Genomic DNA, 25,310 nt, shown 5'->3' with positions numbered 1-25,310 from the left:
TGTCAGGGTGGCAGATTCCCAAACACAATTCGTGACTAACTTGGGTTTATCTGATTTCTGTTACGTATTTTCCTCACCCTTTTCTGGGTGTGGTTTATAATAATATTACTGCTGAAGTCAGGAAATGAAAGTGAAAGTATTTCACTGAACGTTGATCACCATTTTACTCAGAGCACAGAACAAGGTGATCAGTCTGTCGAGAAGGAAGATGAACTTTCCTGTGCTGTTTGCCATGATCTGTATAAAGATCCTGTTTTAATCGACTGTGATCACAGCTTCTGTCGATCCTGTATAACCCAGTACTGGGAGGAAGCTGTCACTGCCTCCTGCCCCGTCTGTAGAAAAGAGTCTTCCTCCAGGGATCTGAGACCCAACCGCACTCTCTCCAACATGGTGGAACCGTTTGTAAAAAGTGACAAAGTTGATAAAATTCAACCAGAATGCAGCCATCACCAGGAGAAGCTGAAAGTTTTCTGTAAAACTGACAATCAGCCCATCTGTGTCGTTTGTCAGACTTCAAAAAATCATCAAAACCATGAGATGCTGCCAGTGGAAGAAGCTGCTGAAGAGTTTAAGGTGAGGAGATCCTGTGTAAAATAAAACACAGAAACAGATAACAGAATCCTCAACAGGGAACAGTCATAGATTTGGGTTTGAGTATCTCTCAATATTTATTATTAAATTCTTCAGGATGCAAGTTTACAAAAGAATTCAAAGTTACAGGCAAGAAATGAGAGAGAATCATGATGGTTGTTTTCAGCGAGCTGCCAGTTGCAATCTTATGGCACTTAGTGCAAAAAAAAGAGCCAGAATGCGGTTCTTGCCAGTAGGGGGGAGGAGATGGAGCCTGAGCTCGCTGGTAAAGCCAGCTGCAGAGATCTTGGCGTGCCGTTATACAAGGTCCCCGATCTCCCAGTGCACTGGGAAATCTCCTGCCTCCCAAATTGGGGTGGCACGGCGGCACACAGTGGTTACACTGCTGCTTCGCACTGCCGGGAACCAGGGTCAATTCTTGAGGGACTGTGTGGAGTTTGCGCATTCTCTCCATGTCTGTGTGGGTTTTCTCTGCTGCTTCGGTTTCCTCCCACACTCCAAAGATGTGCAGGTTAGGTTGGTTGGCCATGCTAAATTGCCACTTAGTGTCCCCAAGATCTATATGTTAGGGGGATTAGCGGGGTTAATACGTGAGGTTACGTGGATAGAGGCTGGGGAAGATGCTCTGTCAGAGTGTCGGTGCAGGCTGATGGGTCAAATGGCTTCCCTCTGCATCGTAGGGAGTTTATGATTCTATGTGATAAGGGGATCTTACAACAGATGGTCAAAACTTTGGTCACAGAGGTAGTTTCTCTGGAATGTCCCAAAGAAGAAAGACAGAGTTTTAAGGAGGAAATTGCAGAGTTTGAGGCCTAGTCAAGTGAGGGCACTACTGTCAATAATAGAGCAGATTCAGAGATATTCAAAAGGCAAGAAATATACAAGCTGCTAGAGAAAAATAATGATCACATGAAAATATCAGGCACATCCAGTAAATTGGAATATTTATATGTTTTAAAAAACTATTGGACTGCTTAAAGTCAGGGGCAGTTTGGATAGGTTAATGCAGCTAGTGCTCGTACTTTTGATGAGACTAGCAACAGGTCAAACAGATGCTTTCCAAGGGCAAGCTGGTAACAATGTGAAATAGAACATAAAGGGTCTGAAGATGTATTAACATTTCAAAGGAGGAGACTTTGCATTTACATTCTAAAATGTAAACTCACGAAATGAAGGTAATTAAGTTTCACTTCTGAAGAATGGTGGCACAGTGGTTAGCACTGCTGCTTCACAGCACCAGGGACACTGGTTCGATTCCCGGCTTGGGTCATTGTCTGTGTGGAGTTTACATGTTCTCCCTGGGTGGGCTTCCTCCGGGAGATCTGGTTTCCTCCCACAGTCTGAAAGACATGCTGGTTAGGAGCATTGGCCTGAACAGGCACCAAAGTGTGGCGACTAGGGAAATTTTACAGTAACTTCATTGCGGTGTTAATGTAAACCAACTTGTGACGAACAAATAAACTTTACTTTAAGAGGCTAGTTCAGATACGGGAAGATCAAAAAGGGAAAAAACGATATCAGAAGCATCCAACTTATCCAACTGTAGATGTTTTGAGAACTCAGCCAACAGCAAGCTGCATCCACAAAGAAAGCCTGCCTTGTAAAACCAGTTGATTTGCTCTATTTCACAAGCAACCCAAAATAGATAAAACTGCCTGGTATGGTAACTATTGCTGAATGTGTCACACTTTTTGAGATATGACCAACTCACTAAGTTAACATTTTATGACAAAAAACAGAACTTCTGTGGTAATCACTTATTGACTTTATGATGTCGACATCAGAGTTGTTTATTAGTAAGAGGCAGAAACAGAAAGGCAATGGGCTGACCAGTTGAATGAACACATTAACAGTAGAGATAATTTCTGAATACTACATAAGAACATAAGAAATAGGAGCAGGAGTAGGCCATCTAGCCCCTCGAGCCTTCCCTGCCATTCAATAAGGTCATGGCTGATCTGAAGTGGATCAGTTCCACTTACCCACCTGCTCCCCATAACCCTTAATTCCCTCATCGATCAGAAATCTATCTACCTGTGACTTAATACTATTTTAAATCAGTTTCAGTTTCAGTTTAAATCAGAATACTATTTTAAATCAGTTTAAAACATAAAAATCAAAACATGGTTGAACTTCATACCTTGAGCAACATATTATTCTTTGATATTCCTAATTTCAATGTTTAGAAAGTCAGGTGGTGCCTAAATCTGGGGACTGATCCCAAACACCAGTTTTACACAGACAGCAAACTGGAAGTTTACATCAAACTGCTACACGTGAAGAAACTGAAGCCTCATAAAAACCTGAGAGCTCAGAGAATTTTAATTTTAACCAAATGTTATTTAATTTTTGGGTGTGTATTTCTGAAAATTGTACAAATTAACTGATGTTTTTGTTTAGGAAGAACTGCGAAACTCACTGAAGCCTGTCCAGGACAAGAAGAAGGAATGCTGCGCTGTAAAAAGTGATTACGAGAAAACATTAACCCACATTCAGGTATTTCTGATTTTATTTTACTTTCCATTCTATACACTTACAGAATTACAAGATGCAGGATCCTGTGTTCATATTATAGATATAAAGAGAGAGTGGAGATGGTGTATAAAATATTCACAAGGTTGATCCTGGAACTGTGTGGGTGGCACGGTGACACAGAGGTTAGCACTGCTGCCTCAGAGCACTAGGGACCTGGATTCTATTCGTGGTTTGGGTCACTGACTGTACAGAGTCTGCATGTTCTCCCCGTGTCATAGAGTCATAGATTCATAGAGATTTACAGCATGGAAACAGGCCCTTCGGCCCAACTTGTCCATGCCGCCCTTTTGTTTTAAAACCCCTCAGCTAATCCCAATTGTCCGCATTTGGCCCGTATCCCTCTGTATCCATCGTACCCTTGTAATTATCTAATTGTTTTTTAAAAGATAAAATTGTTTCTGCCTCTACTACTACCTCTGGCAGCTTCTTCCAGACATTCACCACCCTCTTTGTGAAAAAATTGCCCCTCTAAACACTTTTGTACCTCTCCCCTCTCACCCTAAACCTATGCCCTCTAGTTCTGGATTCCCCTACCTTTGGGAAAAGATATTGACTATCTAGCTGGTCTGCGCCCCTCATTATTTTATAGACCTCTATAAGGTCACCCCTCAGCCTCCTACGCTCCAGAGAAAAATGTCCCAGTCTATCCAGCCTCTCCTTATAACTCAAACCATCAAGTCCCGGTAGCATCCTAGTAAATCTTTTCTGCACTCTTTCTAGTTTAATAATGTCCTTTCTGCATGGGTTTCCTCTGGGTGCTCCCATTTCCTCCACAGTTCGAAAGATGTGCTGACGAGATGTACCCTCAGTGTACCCGAAAAGGCGCCGGAGTGTGGCAACTAGGGGATTTTCAGAGTAACTGCATTGCAATGTTAATGTAAGCTGACTTGTGACACTAACAAATAAACTTTAAAATTTAAAAGAGTTTAAATTGGAAAGATTGAACTGGCTGTGGCTCTTTTCTCTGAAAAAGATTATGGGGAATGGGGGGGGAGATGGGGACCTGATAAGGGTCTTTCAAATGAAGAAAGGATTGATAGTCTGGAAGTGGGCCAGAATTTTATGCTTGGATGTGTATCTGACCTGGTTCGAGAATAAAATTTCATGAAACGACATTGAGTACGATTTCCCGACATCACCACGCACGTGTAAAAATCGTATGCGGCCCACAGAGCAGCAACACTTTCTCTCATTGTGAGCTCATTGTTGTGTGAGTACAGAGTTGTTCCTGAGTTTCTCAGTAATTCTTTAGCTTTTATTAGCGTGCCCTTTCAGCATTTCGGGACTGCATCATCACAAGAAAATTTCCGTGAGGATTGGAGCAAGTGATCCCTCTGTATCTGCTCTAATGGGGAGAATGTATTCAGCTGGTGTGATCTCCTCTGAAGAGGAACAGAGGAACAGGAGGGAGAGGAGGCAAGGCGAGTGCAGGCAGGATCCCAGCCAGAGACCGTTGAGAGGCACAGGCTGAGTTGGTGGTGGGGCTCAGCAGGGAGACCAAGGCGGGTGGGGATGCCACAGACACCATTACTCATTGGTTAGAGTATACAAGCAGAGCACCAACCTGTAATAATGTCTGAGGTCCATGACATTGGAGGTTACGCCTCTCCAGGGATAGGGACTTATGCATCCGCGAGAGTGGTGGTGCAGAGGTCCAGTGGATTGCTCAAGATGCGCTTCTGATACTTTGACTGATCCAAAGGATTGCAAACACTATACAGTTACAAGCCCATGCAGCATCTGGCGACTGTTCAAAACACCTCAGCCCATTACAGTAAAGAAAACACTTACATTAGCTTAGATTAACAGGAAAAGAACGTATACATTTGCCATCCCTAACACAAGCTTCAAAATGACAAATAATATCACCCATGACACGTCCCTATTGTGCTGAAGGTGCCTTAGATTGACGCCTCTGGGTGCTGTGTCTTAGTGCACCCCTACCATGACTTTCCCCTTCTCCCCTCTCTGGCAGTGACATTGGAGGCAGCCTGCTGACTTTGCTCTCCAGGTGGGCCGTTGGTGGTAGTCCTCTGACTGGTGGAGCCTGAGTTGTCTCCGGCTGGGAGGGAGAATCCAGCCCCATGGCTGGCCATTCCGCAGGAACTGTGGCTTCATCACGGCAAAGAGTGGAGAAGCTGCTGCCCTCGTTCGGAATGCCCTGTGAGAACGAAGAACAAAATCAGCCCGGGAAACGGGCCCTTCGGCCCAACGAGCCCACGCCGACATCTCAACACCACCAGTCCCCCTCTCCACCTACGACCCCTGTCTATTGTTTTATGGCCATCCAGATTGAGGGAAACTGATTTCGGGACAATTTATTCCTGCCAACCAGCCTAACAGCACATCTTTGGGGTGTGGGAGGAAACCGGAACATCCAGAGAAAACCCTCGCAAGCACGGGGAGAATGCGCAAACTCCCACAGACACCGGCCCAAATCCATGTGTCTGCACAGCAATCAGTGATAGTCACTGAGCTGTCGTCTTGCCCAGTATCTTGTCCAGTTTAGGCACACACTAACGACATGAAGCACTAGGCCAATCTCGAACAACCAAGAGCAGCCCCAGTACGACCCATCGCGTGTATGCCCCTCATCGGACATGAGGTGGACCGACTTAAAACCTGTGAATGAAAAGAGAAAAAACATTATCATACCATACCCATTTACATTACCAGGGATGCCCCAATGCTAATGACCCTTATTTAAAACAATCTCCTATATCCACCCATCTCCAACTCAAGTCATGTGCCTGTCCAAGTTACTCTTAAATGACTCTAGCGTGTTTGCCTCCACCACCTTACTTGGCAGAGCATTCCATACCCCACTACCCTCTGTGTGAAAAACCTCCCTCTAATATCTGTGTTGTACGTCTCCCCCCTAACCTTAAGTCCATGGCCCCTTGTCCTACATGTCTCTATCATAGGAAATAGCTTACCTCTGTTTACTCTATCTATACCCTTCATAATCTTATATACCTCTATTAGATCTGCCCTCAGTCGGCGTCTTTCAAGGGAAAAGAGCCCCAATTTCTTCAATCTTTCCTCATACCTGAGTCCTTCCATACCAGGCAACATCCTGGTAAACCTCCTCTGCACTCTCTCCAGAGTCTCCACGTCCTTCCGGTAGTAAGGCGACCAGAACTGGACGCAGTACTCCAAATGCGGCCTAACCAACGTTCTGTACAACTGCAACATTAGACTCCAGCTCTTATATTCTATACCCCTTCCTATAAAGGCTAACATACCATAGGCTTTCTTCACCACACTCTCCACTTGCACTGCCACCTTCAAAGACTTGTGCACTTGCACCCCCAGGTCTCACTGCGATTCTATACTCCTTACAGGTTTACCCTTTACCATATAACTCCCCCTACATTATTCCGGCCAAAATGCATCACCTCACATTTATCTGGATTAAACTCCATTTGCCATGTATCTGCCCAATCAACCAGCCTATCAATATCCCGCTGTATTGCCAGACACTGCTCCTCACTGCCCGCCAATCCAGCCATCTTGGTGTCATCAGCAAATCTGCTGATCACACCACCTACTCCCTCTTCCAAATCATTTATATACACTACAAAGAGAAGAGGTCCCAGTCCTGAGCCCTGCGGCACACCACTAGTGACAGACCTCCAGCTAGAAAAAGACCCCTCCACTACTACTCTCTGACTCCTCTTTGTAAGCCAGTTCTCTACCCATCTAGATACCTGACCACATATCCCATGAGCTTTAATCTTCTGTACCAACCTATCATGAGGGACTTTGTCAAATGCCTACTGAAATCCATATAGACGACATCAACGGCTCGTCCTTTGTCGACCGTTTTTGTCACCTCCTCAAAGAATTCTACCAGATTTGTAAGGCAAGCCTTTCCCTTGACAAAGCCATGCTGCGTATCCTTAATCAGATCGCAACGCTCTAAGTGCACAGACATCCTATCCCTAAGAGTCTTCTCCATCAACTTACCTACCTCTGACATTAAGCTCACCAGCCTATAGTTACCCGGGCTATCCCTCCTACCCTTTTTAAACAACGGTACCACGTTCGCTATCCTCCAGTCCTCTGGGACCTCACCTGTGTCCAAAGAAGAGACAAAGATTCGCGTCAGAGGCCCAGCAATCTCATCCCGCACCTCTCTAAGCAGCCTAGGATAAATGCAATCAGGCCCCGGAGATTTATCGGTTTTAATGCCATCTAAAAGCCCTAACACTTCTTCCCTCGTAATCGATAGATCTTTCAATTGGTCTACTGCTCCCTCAATGACCGTACTAGACATCAAGCCCCTCTCCTTCGTGAATTCCGACGCAAAGTAAACATTCAGGATCTCCCCCATTCCCTCTGCCTCTAAGCACAATTCCCCACGTCTGTCCCTGAGAGGACCGATTTTACCCCAGCCATCCTTTTGTTCTTAAGATAGGAGTAAAATGCCTTTGGATTCCCCTTAACCCTACCTGCCAAAGCCATCTCATGCCCCCTCTTTGCTCTCCTAACTCCCCGTTTGAGATCCCTCCTTCTCTCTGTATTCCTCCAACGCTCTCTCCGTTCCCAGCTGCTTAGACCTGACATATGCCTCTCGTTTCTTCCTAACCAGGTCTTCTATATCTCTAGTAATCCACGGTTCCCTAATCCTACCTTTCCCATCCTTTCTCCTAACTGGCACGTGCCTTTCCTGCACCCTTTGCAGTTTTCCCTTGAAAGACTCCCACATGCCTAACGTGGTCTTGCCTTCCAACAGCCTATCCCAGTCTGTATCCCTAAGCTCCTGCCTAATCCGGCTGTATCTAGCCTTCCCCCAATTTAGCACCCTCCCCTGAGGACAGCTCTCGTCTTTTTCCATTCGTATCCTAAAGTAGACGGAGTTGTGGTCACTATTAGCCACATGTTCACCTACCGCAACCTCAACCACCTGACCCGGCTCATTTCCCAGAACTAAATCCAGTATCGCCCCCTCTCTAGTCGGGCTATCTACATACTGTTGCAAGGATCCTTCCAATACACATCTTACAAATTCCTCCCCATCAGACCCCCCAGCTCTAGGCACCTTCCAATCCACCCCAGGGAGATTAAAATCTCCCACTACAACAATCCTATTCTTCCTACACTTATCCAAAATGTCCCTACATATACCCTCTTCCACTGCCCGTGGGCTATCAGGTGGCCTATAGTACACTCCTAGCATAGTAATGGCCCCCTTCCTATTCCTCAACTCCACCCACAGAGACTCAATTTCCAGCCCCTCCATGTTATCCTCCCTCTGCACTGCTGTGATCTGCTCCCTAACTAAGAGTGCCACTCCCCCTCCTCTTTTCAACCCACCTCTATCACGCCTAAAACACTTATACCCTGGAATATTTAGCTGCCAGTCCTGCTCCTCCTTTAACCACGTCTCTGTCACTGCCACCACATCTAAATTCCTCGCGAACATCAAGGCCCGAAGTTCATCCAACTTTCCCGTCACACTCCTCGCATTAAAACAGATGCACCTAAGACCCTCAGGCCCTCTCGGATCCTTCTTCTCCTGGGGGATTTTCCTATCATCTAGACTTCCCCTGACCTCCAACTCACTCCCAGTGCCTGAGCTGTCTCTCTCCTCCCCACCACCCCCTCCACACTAGTTTAAACCCTGCCTAAACACTCCAGCCAACCTCCCAGCTAAAATATGTGTCCCCTTCCCATTTAAGTGTTCCCTATCCCTCTTATACAAGTGCCCTTCCTTTGCAAAGACTTCCCAATGGTCAACAAAACTAAAACCCTCAGTCCTGCACCAATCCCTCAGCCACGCATTCAGCTGCAGGATCTCATTATTCTTATCCCTGCTATTGCTGGGCACTGGCAACAGCCCAGAGATCACCACCCTGGAGGCCCTGCACTTCAGCCTGGCTCCCAACTCCCTGAACTGCATACGTATTTCCCCCCTACTCTTCCTTCCTATGTCCTTCTCTCCTACATGTATAATTACATCCGCCTGGGTCCCTTGGCACTTCAACATTCCCTCTACCCTCTCCGACACATCCTGTACCCCTGCTCCAGGGAGGCAGACCACCATCCTGGAGTCCCGCTTTTGCCCACAGAACCGCCTATCAATTCCTCTAACCCTCCCGTCCCCCACCACTATCTCACATCCAGCCCCCTTCCTTCCCTCTGAGGCATTTTCCTCTTCCCCTTGTGCCCTTTCCACCTCAGTTGGTGCCTTACCCCTGCTATCTTGAGAGACTACCCCTGGGGTAGTCTTTGGAACATTACTCCTCTTCTTTTTCCCCTTCCTAACTGTAACCCACCCATCCCCCCTCCTTGGCTCTGGGATCCCCTCTTGAATCTGGTTCCTATTCATTAGTGCCTCATTTTCCCTCACTAAAAATAAATCCTCCAGCCTCAACTCCAGTTGCCTAACCCGGGCCCTCAAACGCTGCAACTCCAGACATTTGGTGCAGATGTGGACTCTCTGGAGATGCTGTGTCTCCAGGAACTCCCACATATTGCACCTTACACAGCTGACACGTCTCCCTGCCATTTATTTGACTACCCTTAGACCTATGGACACACTTTGAAAAATTTGACCGGTAACTCACCTTGCCTAACCCTGAGGAACCATAGAAACAACAGGAAGCTCAGCCAGCAGCGTGAATTGCATTTGGACCTCTCTGCTCATCAGTGATGGACAGCACTTAGCAGAGACACTTGGTTCCTCATCCATCACTCACACTGGCAGTGATCTCCTGAGGTCACAGTCAGTGCGCTGGTTTGCAGGTTCAAACACTTCCCCTGGAATTCCTGAGGGTGTCCGTTAAGCTGTCTCTCCAGACGTCACTCTGTCAATTGAGGAGGCTGTGCACTCAGTGCTCAGGGTTAACACAGTGCTCAGGTTCCACACAGATTCCTCAATGATGGAGACCATGGCATTCAGATCCTCGTGGATCTCTGCCCTTTCTGCCCACGCATCCCGCTGGATATGCAGCTTCAGAGGCTCACCATCTGCCCCGGACTCAGCATGGTCCTGGTCTTCAGCAGTGCTCCCAATGTCAGCATCCTGGGATCACTTTGCCTCTTCCACCTCCTCATGTGGGTGTGCTGGACCCTCACCACTGTGCACCACCTGTAAAGGTGATGACCTAACACCCACCAACATGTGAGTATCTGAACTGATGCCTGGCTCTGAGGTACAGCGTGACACAGGCGCCGGAGCAATGTTCCCTTGGCGCTTAGGGGGAGGTGCTTGGGGTGGACTGCGGCTGGTGCAGTTGGCTCATCTGTGGAAAGAAGCCACATCAGTCAATTCCATCATCAACGTCACTACACATGCAAGGCTGCCTGTTGAGACACTGGAGTGATGTTGTACTGTCTGTATTGGAGCTTCAGAGGCCACTCTGGCTGGGGCAGCTCACTTTCTAATGAGGGTCCCATGACATGTTCCTATGGCACACACATCTGGGACCTGCACTCTTACCTTCATCCCAGATCTCACCAGGACTGGAGGAATGAGCTGGCTGGTGGAAATTCAACTCGAGAGCATTTCTCTCACTCTGAGTGAGGACCAGCAGATTGGGGATTCCCCCACTGGCTCAGCGGCACTCTGCAGCTTTGTGACTTGTCTTCTCCTGACAGGGGAGACTTCCATCTTTCTTAAGGTTCATTCACAATGTCCCCTCCCTCACATTGGCAATTGGCAGACCATTAAACACTGGCACACCTTCGCCTGCAAAGCACCACAGCCTATTGTGCTGACAGTCCAGCCTTAGCAGGGCAGGTTTCAGTGCAGTTGATACACATACTCAGACCTCTGAGCACTGAGGAGACTGAACACCTAACTACACCTCTACACAGGTCCATGCCATCTCTGCACTAACCCTTATCAACCACAGAAGATTATCAAACCTTTTGCAGCACAGCAGCTAGGTACAGCACCACAACCTGGTGTCCACTGACCTGGGTGGTAGTCACCGACCAGGCCTTCTTTGTCAGGTGGGGCACTTTCTTTCCCTGAGCATCCAAATGTGCCACTTGGCACTGACATCCTGCACTAGCACATCCAGGCACGCATTGGTGAAACAGGGGGCAGGTAGCCCACCCAACTTGCCCACACGCTTTCCCTGCCTTCCTGGTGCCGATGGAGTGACTATACACAGCTATTTATAACTGTTAAATAAACCTCACTCAGCTTCCCCCACAACTCCAGCCAGTCTTCAGGGAATTGTCTCCTCCGAATTAAACCTCCTGCCCGTTCCTCATTGGACCCAGTGCCCGACACATTCACACCTGCGCACAGTGTTAGCCCAACTAGCAGACGCGTTACACTCTGGCCAGGCCTGAATTGGTCACCCAGTGTAATCTCACATTAACAACAGGAACAGTTTCACATCTGCTCCCACCCACACTGACTTCGGGTGCACCCCGAGAGGAACATCAGGCCATACAGGAGGTGTTTTTATTTGAGAAAGAATCTAAAACCTAGATTTTAAATCAAAAAATAGTCCCTACTAAAGCAAACAGAGAAATCAGCAACTCGATCCCCCAGTTAAAGCTCCCTCTCTTGAATAAGTGACCATCTGGTAATCATTTGTCTAAACATCTAATCGATTAACTAGATGTCACTACATTAAGGAATAATATTCTTTATATAAAATAAATCAGATAAACAGCCCCACTGGCTTGGTCATAGAAGACAGAGGGTAGCAGTGGAAGGGTGTGTTTCTGAATGGAAGGCTGTGACAAGTGGAGTTCCTCTGGGATCAGTGTTGGGACCTTTGCTGTTTGTAATATGTGTATAAATGATTTGGAGGAAAATATAGCTGGTTTGACTAATAAGTTTGTGGGCGACACAAAGGTTGGTGGAATTGTGGATAGCGATGGAGACTGTCAGAGGATACAGCAAAATATAGATTGGTTGGACACTTGGACGGAGAGATGGCAGATGGAGTTTAATCCGGACAAATGTGAGGTAATGCATTTGGAAGGTCCAATACAGACGGGAAATATACAGTAAATGGCAGATTCCTTAAGAGTACTGATAGGCAGAGGGATCTGGGTGTGCAGGTACACAGGTCACTGAGAGTGACAATGCAGGTAGAGAAGGTAGTCAAGAAGGCACACGGCATGCTTACCTTCATCAGCCAGAGCACTGAGTTTAAAAATTGGCAAGTCATGTTGCAGCTTCACAGAATCTTAGTGAACCTGCCCTGCGAAGGCTGGACTGTCAGCACAATAGGCTGCAGTGCCCTTGGAATATAGTGTTCAGATCTGGTCGGCACACTACCAGAAGGATGTGAAGGTTTTAGAGAGGGTACAGAAAAAATTTACCAGGATGGTATGTAGAGCATTAGCTACAAGAATTAGCTTTGGAGAAACTTGGTTTGCTCTCACTGGAGCGACGGAGGTTGAGGGGAGACCTGATAGAAGTCTACAACATTATGACAGGCATGGACAGAATGGTTAGTCAGCAGCTTTTTCCGAGGGTCGAAGAATCAATTACTAGCGGGCGTAGGTTGAAAGTGCGAGGGACAAGGTTTAAAGGAGTGTAAGAGGCAAGTTTTTTATATAGAGGGTGGTGGGTGCCTGGAACTCGTTGCCAGGGGAGGTAGTGGAAGCAGATATGATGGTGAATTTTAAGGGGCATCTTGATAAATACATGAATAGGATGGGAATGGAGGGATATGGTCCCTGCAAGGGTAGGGGGTTTTAGTTCACTTGGGCAGCATGGTCGGTGCAGGCTTGGAGGGCCAAAGGACCTGTTCCTGTGCTGTAATTTTCTTTGTTCTTTGTCAAATTATCAGGATTGGAAATTAACAGGATTGGGAAGTTTTTCTCTCTAATATTCTGATATGGACAGAACTGCTCAGGCTGAACAACCTTTTAAACATCCTCATTTGATTTTTCAATCTCACTGATATTTTCTAAAGGATCAAAGTGTAAAGACAGAGAAACAGATTAAAGCTGAATTTGAAAAACTTCACCAGTTTCTCCGTGAGGAAGAGAGGATTGTGTTGGAAGATCTGAAACTTGAGAAAGAGAAAAAGAGTCAGGAGATGAAGGAGAGGATTGAGAAGATAACGGAGGAAATCTCATCGCTTTCAGTCACTGTTCAGGATATTGAACAAGAGCTGAGTGAACAGGACAATATCAAGTTTTTAACGGTAACTGTTTCTTTATTTTTCTCTGCTTCACCGTCTTGAAGAATGAGCAGGTTGTGTCATCAAAATCTAGAATATAAAACTCACTGACCAAAATTACCCCAATCACCTGTGACATTTGGATTTCTCTGTCTCACACTAAGATCACTAACGGCTGTCTTTAACATGGAAATGACGAAATCTGGAGCTTGTTTAGAGTAATATTATAGAGGGATAGTTTCATCAAATTAAACAATGAAGAAAATCAGCTTCATACAAAGTGAGAAACCCTCAGAATGATCAGACCATTCTCCCCTGAGTGTACATTTCCAGTACAGCTGTTGGTCTGAGACTGGGAACAACAATCCAGGATCCTGCCAGGCTTTGCTTTATGATTGCAAAAATATACTTTATTCATAAAATATCTTAAAGAACACGCCAAACATTTCAAAATGACCATCACACAAAGTGCAATTATTCAGCTTCTTTATCTACATTCTGTTAAACATTGAGCTACTTCAACACAAAGAAACATTATGGACATTTCAAAATGGCCCTTACAGGTGGTGTTAAGGTATTGAAAGATTATCTACAGAGATCAAGTTGCACCCTGAGTTGCATGAATACAATTGTGAGAAGGATAATATTTACTGTATACATTCAGTGACTCATTTGGTCCAAGAGGGTTCTGCTCCCTTCACTTTACTGTGGTTGAAAGGTCTTAGACAGTGACCTTCCCCAGTGGGATTCTGCAGCAGCTGCCCCAAGCTTCAGTGCATCCCTCAGCACATCGTCCTGAGCTTTGGAATGTGCCAGTCTGCAGTTTCTTGCGCTGGAAGGCCAACAAGTTTCGGGCAGACCAAAGAGTGTCTTTCCCGGCGTTGATGATTCTCCAGCAGCAGCTGATGATTATATTGGAGTGTATCCCTGGGAACAGCCCGTAGAGCACAGAGTCCTGTATCACGGAGCTGCTCATGATGAATCTTGACAAAACCACCTCATCTTTCTCCACACCTTCTTTGCAAAGGCTGATTTCACAAGAGGGTGGACAACAGTCTCTTCAAGGGCAATGTGCAGATGGGGTGAGACTCATGCCTGTAGGAAGGATCTGACGGGAGGGCCTTTCTCACTACCAGCCAAGTTAGGTTTTGGTACTTGTTTGAAATTTCTGGTGATGAGGTGTTCTGCCACATGACCTTAACAGTCTGCTCAGGGAACCATCCAACAGGATCCACCATCTCCTTTCCCTTCAGGGCCTCTAGGCATGCTGACCACTGCCAGATGGGCTTATCATCAAAGATGTTTCTCCACATAAACGTTTCCATGAAGGAAGGTGGTATGGCACAGTCTAAGTACTTGGAACGTTCTGTGGCAATGTGGCCAGACCCATTCTTTACAATACTGAGGACAGATAGAACCTCAGTACGTAGAGGCACCTAATGTTTGCGTACCGAGGATCTACGCACAGCTTCATGCAGCCAGACACAAAGGTGGCCATCAGGATTCGGACAATGTTTGGCATGCTTTTCTCCCCTTTATCTAGAGGTTTGTATATCACTACAAACATGGTCCATTTTTGACCGCCAAATGCAGCAGAAAATGGCTTGCGTGATTGCCACACACAGGAGTGGGGAACGAGTCTGACCTGTGCCATGTACACCAATACTGAGAGCACCTCACACCTGATGACCAGCTTCTTGCCTGCAATGGAGAGGGAGCATCATTCCCATATACCCAGGTTTTGGTTCATTATAGCTACTCGCTCTCTCCAGATTCTAATGCATGCCCTGATCCCTCCAAACCATATTTCCAGTATCCTCAAGCTGCCTGATTTGACAGTAAAGGAGACTAATTGTTGATCCACCCAGTTCCCAAAGAACATGGCCTCACTCTTCCCACGATTTACCATGGCTTCCCAGGCCTGTTTGAACTGGTTGCAGATGTTGATGTTTGTGCATCAACAGCGGATCCGAGCAAAAGACGGCAACATCATCCAAGCACAGTGCCTCTGCTGCCTGGGATTGTCACTGCTCTTATATTTGAATTCTTCCTGGTGGACTCAGCAAATGATTCTAAACAACACACAAACAGGAGAGAGGGGCAGCCCTGCCTGACTACAGATTTAATTGGAAAGCTTTCTGATTCTCACCCATTAACTGAAACTGCACTACTGGTGTTTGTGTCGAGCAGTTGGATTCAGATTCTCTCCCAAACCCCATTTTGGAGAGCACATCCATCATCTAGGTGTGCAATATTCTGTCAAAGACCTTCTCCTGCTCCAGTCTTATGACCTTTTACCTTCACCTGAACAGACAGCAGAGAGCTCGGTTTAACATCTCAGCTGAAAGCCGCTCCCTGTGACAATGGAGTTCCCACTCAGCTGGTTGCTCATTGAGCTCAGTGTGACTCACAGCAAGTGTAGCTGACATTAGAATTCATTCTGTATGCTTCAGCTTTCCAGCTTACACTAAGTGCTCTGACACTCTATCTGAACAAAAAACGAGGAACAGTACAGTACAGGAACAGGCCCTTCGACCCTCCAAGCCTGCACCAATCACGTCCTATCTAGACCAACTGTCTGTATCTCTCTATTCCCTGTCTGTTTATGTGTCAATCCAGATGAGTTTTAAATGTCGCAAATGTATCTGCCTCAATCAACACCCTTGGCGGTGCATTCCAGGCCAATACTGTCCTCTGTGTAAAAAACCTTCCCCCGCACGTCTCCACTGAACCTTTCCCCTCTTATCTTGAACTTGTGTCCCTTATAATTGTCATTTGTGTCCTGGGAAAAAGCTTCCAAAAATTCACCTTATCTATGCCCCTCATAATTTTATAAACTTCTTTCATGTCATCCCTCAGCCTCCGTCTTTCCAGGGAGAACAATCCCACTTTATTCAATCTCTCCTCATAGCTAATACCCTCCATACCAGGAAACATCCTGGTAAACCTTTTCTCTCTCCAAAGCCTCCACATCTTCCTGGTTGTGTGGTAACCAGAATTGGACACATATTACAAATCTGGGTGAACCAATGTTTTATATAACTAACATAATTTGCCAACTTTGATACTCGGTGCCCCAGCCAATGAAGGTAAGCATGCCATATGCTTTCTTCACCACCTTTTGCATCTTTGCTGACACTTTTAGGGATCTGTGGACCTGCACACCCAAACCTCTCTCTGTGTCTATGCTCCTGATTGTTCTGGAATTTATTTTACAGCTCCCACCTGAATTGGATCTACCAAGATGCATCACTTCGCATTTGTCCGGATTAAATTCCATCTGCCATTTCTCCACCCAATTGTCCATCCTATCTGTATCCTGCTGTATTCTCTAACAATCTTCATCACTATCCACAACTCCAGCAAACTTAGTATCATCCACAAACTTGCTAATCAGACCAGCTATGTTTTCTTCCAAGTCATTAATATAGATTACAAACAACAGAAGTCCCAACACTGATCCCTGCGGAACATACCAGTTACAGACCTCCATTTAGAAAAGCATCCTTCCACCGTTATCCTCTGTCTTCTATGGCCAAGCCAATTCTGAGTCCATCTAGCTAGTTCACCCTTGATCCCATGTGGTTAAATCTTTTGCACCAACCTGCCATGAGGGACCTTGTCAAATGCTTTACTAACGTCCATGTAGACAACATCCACACCCCTTCCCTCATCAATCATTTTTGTCACCTCGTCAAAAGACTCAATTAAATTAGTGAGAGATGACCTCCCTCATGCAAAACCTTGTGTCGGTCGCGAATAAGACCATTCAGTTCCAAATATGTATAGATCCTAAGAGTCTTCTCCAACAATTTCACTATCACTGACATCAAGCTCACTGAACCATAATTACACAGATTATCCTTGCTACTCTTCTTAAATAACAGGACAACATTGGCTATCCTCCAATCCTCTGGGACCTCACCTGTGGCCAACGAGGAAGCAAAGATTTATGTTAAAGGACCGGTAATTTCATCTCTTGTCTCCCTCAGTTAGCTGAGATAGATGCCATCTGGCCCTGGGGATTTGTCTACCTTAATGCTTTTTAATACAGCTAACATTTCCTCCCTCGTAATGACGACTTGTTCTAAAGGGTTTACATATCCCTCTGAGACACCACCGATCCATGTATCCCTCTCCTTTTGAACACCAATGCAAAGTACAAAATAGGATAACTGCAGACAAAGATTCAAATGCAAGTTTGATGAGCCCCAAGGCTGAACGTAAAACTAACTTTGGAGCTTTATCCATCTTTCTCGGATAGATAGTGATTTAAGAACATAAGAACATAAGAAATAGGAGCAGGAGTAGGCCATCTGGCCCTTCGAGCCTGCCCCGCCATTCAATAAGATCATGGCTGATCTGTCGTGGCTCAGTTCCACTTTCCCGCCCTCTCCCCATAACCCTTAATCCCCTCTCTTATCAAAAACCCATCAACCCGCTTCTTAAAAATATTTAGCGAGGCAGCCTCCACCACTTCAACGGGCAGAGAATTCCAGAGATTCACCACCCTTTGAGTGAAGAAGTTCCTCCTCAACTCCGTTCTGAACTGCCCCCCCTTTATCTTGAGGCTGTGCCCCCTAGTCCTACTGTCTTTTTTGAGCGGGAAGAGTCTTTCCACCTCTATCCTATCCATCCCATTCATCATCTTATACGTCTCAATGAGATCTCCCCTCATTCTTCTAAACTCTAACGAGTACAAGCCTAGTTTATTCAGCCTCTCCTCATAGCTCAACCCCCTCAACTCCGGTATCAGCCTAGTAAACCTCCTCTGCACTCCCTCCAAGGCCAAAATATCCTTGCGCAGGTGCGGCGCCCAAAACTGCACACAGTACTCCAGCTGCGGCCTCACCAATGCCCTATACAGCTGCAGCAAGACCTCCCTACTTTTATATTCAATCCCCCTCGCTATGAAGGCCAGCATCCCATTCGCCTTCCTGACCACCTGCTGCACCTGCAGGCTGGGTTTTTGCGACTCATGCACAAGGACCCCGAGGTCCCTCTGCACCGTCGCCTGCTGCAGTTTTTCGCCACGTAAGTAATAGTCCTTCCTACCATTCTTCCTACCAAAGTGGACCACCTCACACTTGCCAACATTAAATTCCATTTGCCATTTCCTGGCCCATTCGCCCAGCCTATCTAGATCCTTCTGCAGACTCTCCACACCCTCCGCACAATTTGCCTTTCCCCCAATCTTGGTGTCATCAGCAAATTTCGACACCCTACACTCGGTTCCCTCCTCCAGATCATCTATATAAATGGTAAATAGCTGAGGCCCCAGCACCGACCCCTGGGGCACCCCACTAGTCACCAACCGCCAATCCGAATAGCACCCATTGACCCCCACTCTCTGCCTCCTATTTGACAACCAATCCTCTATCCACGCTAACACCCTACCCCCAACTCCATGTCCTCTGACCTTCTGCAGTAACCTCTTGTGAGGTACCTTATCAAACGCCTTCTGAAAATCCAGAAAGACCACATCCACCGGCTCTCCTCTATCCACCGCCCTAGACACATCCTCATAGAACTCCAGTAAATTGGTCAGACACGACTTCCCTTTAATGAAACCGTGTTGCGTCTGCCCTATCAAGCAATTCCCTTCAAGATGCCTCGCAATTTCCTCCTTAATGACGGATTCTAACATTTTACCTACCACAGACGTTAAACTAACCGGCCTGTAATTCCCCGCCTTTTGCCTGGCACCCTTCTTAAACAACGGCGTAACATTAGCCGTTTTCCAATCCTCCGGCACTTCCCCGGAATCCAGCGACGTCTGGAAAATAACCACCAAGGCATCCACTATCACCTCCGCCATTTCTTTCAGAACCCTCGGATGCATTCCATCCGGTCCTGGGGACTTGTCCACAATCAGCCCCTCCAGTCTGTCGCGCACCACCTCTCTAGTAACAGTAATGTCATTAAGACCCTCCAGTCCTACCACCTTTCCATCGCTAACACCCGGCAAATTATTCACGTCCTCCTCCGTGAAGACAGAAACAAAAAAGTTATTCAAGACCTTAGCCATATCCCCATCCCCTACCACTAGGTCCCCTTTCTCATCCGCTAAGGGACCAACGTTCACCCTAGCCAGCCTCTTCCTTTTTATATATTTATAAAAACTCTTGCTATCCTTTTTTATATTAAGTGCTAGCCCAGCTTCATAGCTTCTTCTACCCTCCTTTATCAACTTTTTTGTCAATCTTTGTTGACATTTAAACCTTTCCCAATCCTCTTCTCGCCCACTGCTCTTAGCTACTCTAAATTCCTCCGCTTTTAATTTAACACTTTCCTTCACCTCCTTCGTTATCCACGGCTTATTACCTCTCTTCCTACTGTCCTTTTTAACCATCGGAATAAATTTCTGCTGAGCACCAAGAAAGATCTCCTTAAAGATCCTCCACTGCTCCTCAGCAGACCTACCTTCCAACGCGCTCCCCCAGTCCACATTCGCCAATTCTTCTCTCATCCTACCATACTCCCCTCTATTCAAACAAAGGACACGTGTCCGGGAACCCACTTTCTCCTCCTCCATCTGCAACAGAAACTCCACCATACAATGATCACTCTCTCCAAGAGGATCCTTCACCTCAAGGTCCCTAATTCTACCCGCCTCATTACATAGCACCAGATCCAAGATAGCTCGCTCCCTCGTCGGCTCCAACACACACTGTTCCAGGAAACTATCCCGGCAGCATTCCAAGAACTCCTCCTCGAGCCCACCTCGTCCAACATGGGTCGACCAATCAATATGCAGATTGAAATCCCCCATAACTACTGCCGTCCCGTTCCTGCACGCCGCACTTATTTGCGCGTTAACAGCCCGCCCCACCTCCAGATCATTATTCGGGGGCCTATAGACGACACCCACCAGCGTCTTCCTCCCTTTGCTGTTCCTAATCTCCACCCACAACGATTCCACTTTCTGCTCTTTGGCTCCGATATCATCCCTTGCTACCACCTTGATGCTGTCCTTAATCAGCAGAGCTACGCCACCCCCTCTTTCCTCCTGCCTATCCTTCCTAAACACTTGATAGCCCTGTACATTCATCTCCCAGTCCCTGTCACCTTGCAGCCACGTCTCTGTAATGGCCACCAGATCGTATCCATTTGTGTCGATCTGCGCCACCAGCTCATCCACTTTATTCCGAATGCTTCGTGCATTCAGATAAAGCGCTTTCATCCCAGCCTTCTTCTGGACCCTATTTGCCGTAACGCCACCACTTGGGACATCCTCAGCCTCTTCCCTTACCTGTACCCTATCCTTAACTGTAGACCTCCTAACATCACCTACCCTCGCACCCTCCCCCCCCCTAATTAGTTTAAAGCCCTGTCTACAGTTCTCTTTACTCGATTCGCCAGCACTCTGGTCCCAGCACGATTCAGACCAACCCCATCCCGCCCGAACAAGTCCCACCTACCCCAATACTGGTGCCAATGCCCCATAAATTCGATCCCATTCCTCCCACACCAATCTCTGAGCCACCCATTCACTTCCTTTATCCTGTCAACCCTACGCCCGTCTGCACTCGGTTCAGGCAGTAGCCCAGAGAAGACCACCTTGTCGGTTCTACTTTTTAATTCCATTCCCAGCTTCTCATACTCCCTCCCCAGATCCTCAGTCCGCACTTTGCCTACGTCGCTGGCACCCACATGTACCACCACAACTGGGTTCTCACCCTCCCACTCCAGATTCCTCTGCAGCCCAGCTGCGACATCCTGTACCCGAGCACCAGGCAGACAACACACCCTTCTGTGCACTTTGTCATTGTGACAAAGGACAGTGATTTCTATTGGATAACACTGGGAAAGGTTCACAAAAACATTTGTGTCCAGGACACATACAAATTATAAAATGAAAACATTAAAGTGAATCTCTTCAAACAATCAATTAATTCCAGTTATTGGATATTGATCAGGACTTTACAATTGGATTGTAACTCTGCAGGGGAAAGGTTCACATCCTGCCCACCATGGGAATTGTAGTGGGTGGGGAGCAAATCATGCACAAGTCCGTTGACCTCGGGTGGGATTTTCTGGATGAGGGGTGAGTGCAGCTGGAAAATCCCACTCTGTGAGTCATGTTGAGCAGGAAGATCGACTCATTTGTAATATTGTGGAGTAACTCACGGTCCAGGAAGAGGCAGTCCCATAACTTTCTATATGTAAAATGTACTTTTCTGTGGAATCCAGTCTCTTACTTTACTTTTTGTGATAAAATGTTCTCCAAACATAAACAGTAATAATTGTTCTTGTTCCACAGAAATTTCCGGATATACAGAAAAGGTAAAATTTACACCCTTGATGTGATTTTTATTTCTAACATATTTCTCCCCCAGTCTGGAATGATCCAACACTGACCTTTATCTCCTGTTTCAGAGTGAAACAAACTCTCCCAGAGCCACAGAGGGTTTACCCTTTAATAAATGTGGGGAAGTACATTTGCTCACTGCAGTACAGAGTGTGGAAAAAGATGCTGACGGTGATTAATACAGGTGGGTGTGAGCTTCCTGACACCAGCTATTAGACAGCTCTCTCGATCATTAGTAGAAAGGACTGGTCTTTTTAAAATAAATATACAATTGTATTTGTAACGGATTAGATTTTACTTCAGTCAATTTTCTGTTAAAATACAGAATTGACAGATCAGAGAGTCACAGGACCAGCTCCACCTGCTGAACACACAGTATTGGGAAAGGATATTGTCCATTCAACCTCCCTTTGTGGATCATTAATCCAGCATTCTGTTTTTCTTTTTCCTTCTTCCACAAAACTAGAGCCATCAACATAAATATCTCATCCCTCAGGGTTAATTCCTGCCCTGAATCCTCCCCCAGTTTCCCAAACACCCTGTACAGTACAAGTATGGGCTTCTCCTGGATAGTTGAGATGAGCTGTGAGTTTAGGGTCATCCATTCTGTTTACTTTCATGTTTTTCCCACTTAGTAATAAAGTCCAGCTGGTTATTCTGACACTAGATCCTGTTCCTTCTGTGATTTTTGTGTCTCACAATAGTTGGATTGGATTGTGGTGGGTCAGTAATGTAAGAGACTGGGTGCGGGCGAAAACAGTAAAATGTTTCACTGTCCAACAGCTCACTAACAGATGTCCCTCACAGGTGGAAAATCCCTTTTCCAGGTCTGCTGGGACTCTGCTCACATCAGTTCCCGGTCACAAGTGACTGTTTGTTTCCTGCAGAAGGACTTCACTGAAACTGATGTCAGTGGCTGCAGCTTCCAGATAAAAGTCCTTGTCGGGGTCCACAGCTCCCAGAGCTGGGCCAGTCTGCAAGTCCATTTTCAGTTTAATGAAAGCCTTTTCACATTTGTCATCTCAGTCCCAATACTCCCTGTTCCACTCGAGAGGCTACTGCCTTTTCCAGCTCTTTCCCCACGACCTTAAGGAAAGTCTGTTGGTTTTGTGGCTGGGACACGGGGCGGGATGATTTTCCCCAAAAACTAAGCTCCCAACAGGCGGGAATACGGGAGATTTTCCCATCTGTGTTTTGGGCGAGTTTAGTTGAATGAATTTTCGGCACTGAGTGTATCACAGAGTCAAGGGATTTCCGTTGGTGGGGCGAGTGCACATGCATTGATTTCTCAGTCTGCCGGGAGATTGGTTGACAAGCGCATCCCCCCCTCACCTCCCCCGGTCGCCTGATGGTCAGACCCGGTATCTGTTGGCCTCCCGATGACCGGACCCGGCCTCTAATCGCCGATCCGGCCCCCCGATGGCCACCATCTCACTAAAACCCATGTCCACTTTGTCTGGAGGGGGTCCCACCCTAAAACCTAAAGGTTTGGATATCGCTCCAGCCCCTGTATCAGCTGTAAATCTTCCCAATATAATGGATCCTCCTGTAGATCATAGGAGAGGGTGAATCTACTCCCGTGTTGGACACTCCTGTCTCTACTACCTTTCTCTCCCTCCACTATAATATCTACACATTGTCTATCACACTCATCATACCTGAGTGGACAAGGATACTCAGGCTGGGTACAGTCCCTTCCTGCTGAATTTCCCGGGACACCCTCTCCCTGGGCCACATGGACCTGACCCTGGGGAGTGTTTTCGTGCTGACACCATTTCATTCATTTGTGGGATTTCCGGAAACTCGGGGTGTTTGTCTCGGGTGTCTCTTGACTCCGAGTCCCCTGACTCTGGCCCTTCATTGGTTTCCTCCACTCTCGGACAAACTGTCCACTTCCCCCACAATTGAAACAGGTCGGGATGATCTGCTTTTCCCCGGGTTTAAAGCGCTTCCCCTCTCGCTGCCCCCTCGGTGGGGCCCCGTCATCAGTGACTGGAGTTTCCCTCCGCTGTACAAGGGGAGCCACAGGTTTTGGTGGATCAGGGGCTTCTAACAGGGGCTGCCGGACTGTCCGGTTTCTAACTCACTATCCCTCAAACTGAGGAACACTCACTTCTCCAACCAGCCCCGGGGACACGGCACAGACTAAACCACCATTGACTTGACTCTCTCGCTCTTTAATCCGTCTCTTGTATTCAGCACGGTCCAAGTGTGGCTGCTTGTTTCTGTAACAACCTGATGTTGCTTCACTCCGTCTCTCTCACTCTGTCTCTCTCTGTCTCTCTCTGTCTGTCTCTCTCTCTCTCTGTCTCTCTCTGTGTTTCATGTCCCTGTTCTCCCAGTCCAGCTTTCTCTCTCTTGCAGCCATTGGACAGGATGGCAGGTCCCTCCGGGTCGCATCAGGACACAGGAGGGGAGGCACCTTCAGGGGTCGCATTCGTGTCACCAGCAGACGAGCCCCCCTCTCTCTGCCTGTCGCTCTGTCTCTCTCTCTGTTTCTCTTCCATCGTTTTTACAGATCCCTCATTCAGTTCTCCTGGGCCCCGGCCCCGCCCCCCCACCCAGAGATATGACCCGCCCCTGGCAATGCCACACCCCCCATTCAGGCCCTGCCCCCGCCTAGTCCCGCCCCATCCTGGCTCCGCCCCCAGTCTGACCCCGCCCCCCCAGCCTGTCTCCATTTCTCTCTCTCTGTCACGGGGTTTCCTCAACCTCACTGCAGGGTGTGGTGTCCGGGTAAAACCTTCCCCCCGGGTAGTGTCTTCCCCTTTCCCCTGTGCGCTGTTTAAGCTCTTCCCCGGGGGATGAATTTCTAATTCTGGATCATTGCTGATTTTCCCAATCACTAACCGGCTGTGAAAGTTACAGTGAGTCTGACTAACATTTTATCCGTGTCCATCTGTTCCCAGCTCCAGTCACCTTCGACCCTAATACAGCCCATCCTGAACTTCTCCTGTCTGAGGACCTGAGCACCGTGAGATACACCGGGAAACGGCAGCAGCTCCCTAACAATCCGGAGAGATTTAATTACTATCTCCGTGTCCTGGGATCAGAGGGATTCACATCAGGAAAACATTCCTGGGAGGTGGAGGTGGGAAACAAGACAAAGTGGAGTGTGGGTGTGGCCAAGGAATCCATCAATAGGAAAGGGAAAATCACCCTGTATCCAGGTTCCGGATACTGGGCAATGGCACTGAGAAAGAGGAATAAATACTGGGCTTGTGAGAAACCATGGAAACATTTAGATCTGAGTGTGAATCCGAGAAAGATTCGAGTCTGTCTGGATTATGAGGGAGGGAAGGTGTCCTTTTATAACTCGGATAACAAGTCCCATATCTACACTTTCACTGGTACATTCACTGAGAAACTCTATCCTTATTTCAGTCCATATCTCACTGATGGGGGTAAAAACACAGAACCCCTGAAAATCTGTCCCCGGACAGTAACAATCCAGGAGGATGAGGGTTTTAACCCTTCATCCAAATAAAGACAGTTTCATGTCGGTGGGGGTGGGGGTGGGGTTTGTTCCTCTGTGGAAGAGGGGTTGGTGTCCTTAGCAGATCCTGCCCCCCTCCCATTATCACACACTGTCAGCGGGGGTCGTCCATTCCTCGGGAGGGTGAGACGGATCCCTCCGGTCCGGCCTGTAACTCCCGGGGATGTGTGAGGACCCCTGCCTGAGGGAGGGCCGGAGGATCCACTCGATATAATCCAGTCACTCGTCACCAAGTCGGACACACTGGAGGCTGGGACGGGCGAGGTCG

The 25,310-nt window shown here is 47.2% G+C and overlaps 1 protein-coding gene across 1 annotated transcript; it reads left to right on the top strand.

Annotated features, from left to right (window-relative positions):
• The first annotated feature begins 311 nt into the window (after window positions 1-311).
• Window positions 312-25,044, top strand: LOC145337255 (zinc-binding protein A33-like). Its single transcript, XM_080182045.1, has 6 exons — window positions 312-576; window positions 2,995-3,090; window positions 13,026-13,259; window positions 21,499-21,521; window positions 21,615-21,730; window positions 24,456-25,044. The coding sequence occupies exons 1-6, from the start codon at window positions 391-393 to the stop codon at window positions 25,031-25,033; spliced, it is 1,233 nt and encodes a 410-aa protein (XP_080038171.1). The 5' UTR covers window positions 312-390; the 3' UTR covers window positions 25,034-25,044.
• The last annotated feature ends 266 nt before the right edge of the window (window positions 25,045-25,310 follow it).

The sequence above is a fragment of the Carcharhinus amblyrhynchos genome, unplaced genomic scaffold (assembly GCF_965287045.1).
Source record: "Carcharhinus amblyrhynchos unplaced genomic scaffold, sCarAmb.v2.hapA scaffold_45, whole genome shotgun sequence".
NCBI classification, from domain to species: domain Eukaryota; kingdom Metazoa; phylum Chordata; class Chondrichthyes; order Carcharhiniformes; family Carcharhinidae; genus Carcharhinus; species Carcharhinus amblyrhynchos.
This window is presented reverse-complemented; position numbering and strand designations above follow the sequence as displayed.

Excerpts from the sequence above, each read along its gene's own strand:
- LOC145337255 (XM_080182045.1), top strand. The coding sequence starts at position 391 with ATGGTGGAACCGTTTGTAAAAAGTGACAAAGTTGATAAAATTCAACCA. Across the intron at positions 3,091-13,025 it reads AAACATTAACCCACATTCAG|GATCAAAGTGTAAAGACAGA; the intron begins GTATTTCTGATT and ends TATTTTCTAAAG. Across the intron at positions 21,522-21,614 it reads TTTCCGGATATACAGAAAAG|AGTGAAACAAACTCTCCCAG; the intron begins GTAAAATTTACA and ends CTCCTGTTTCAG.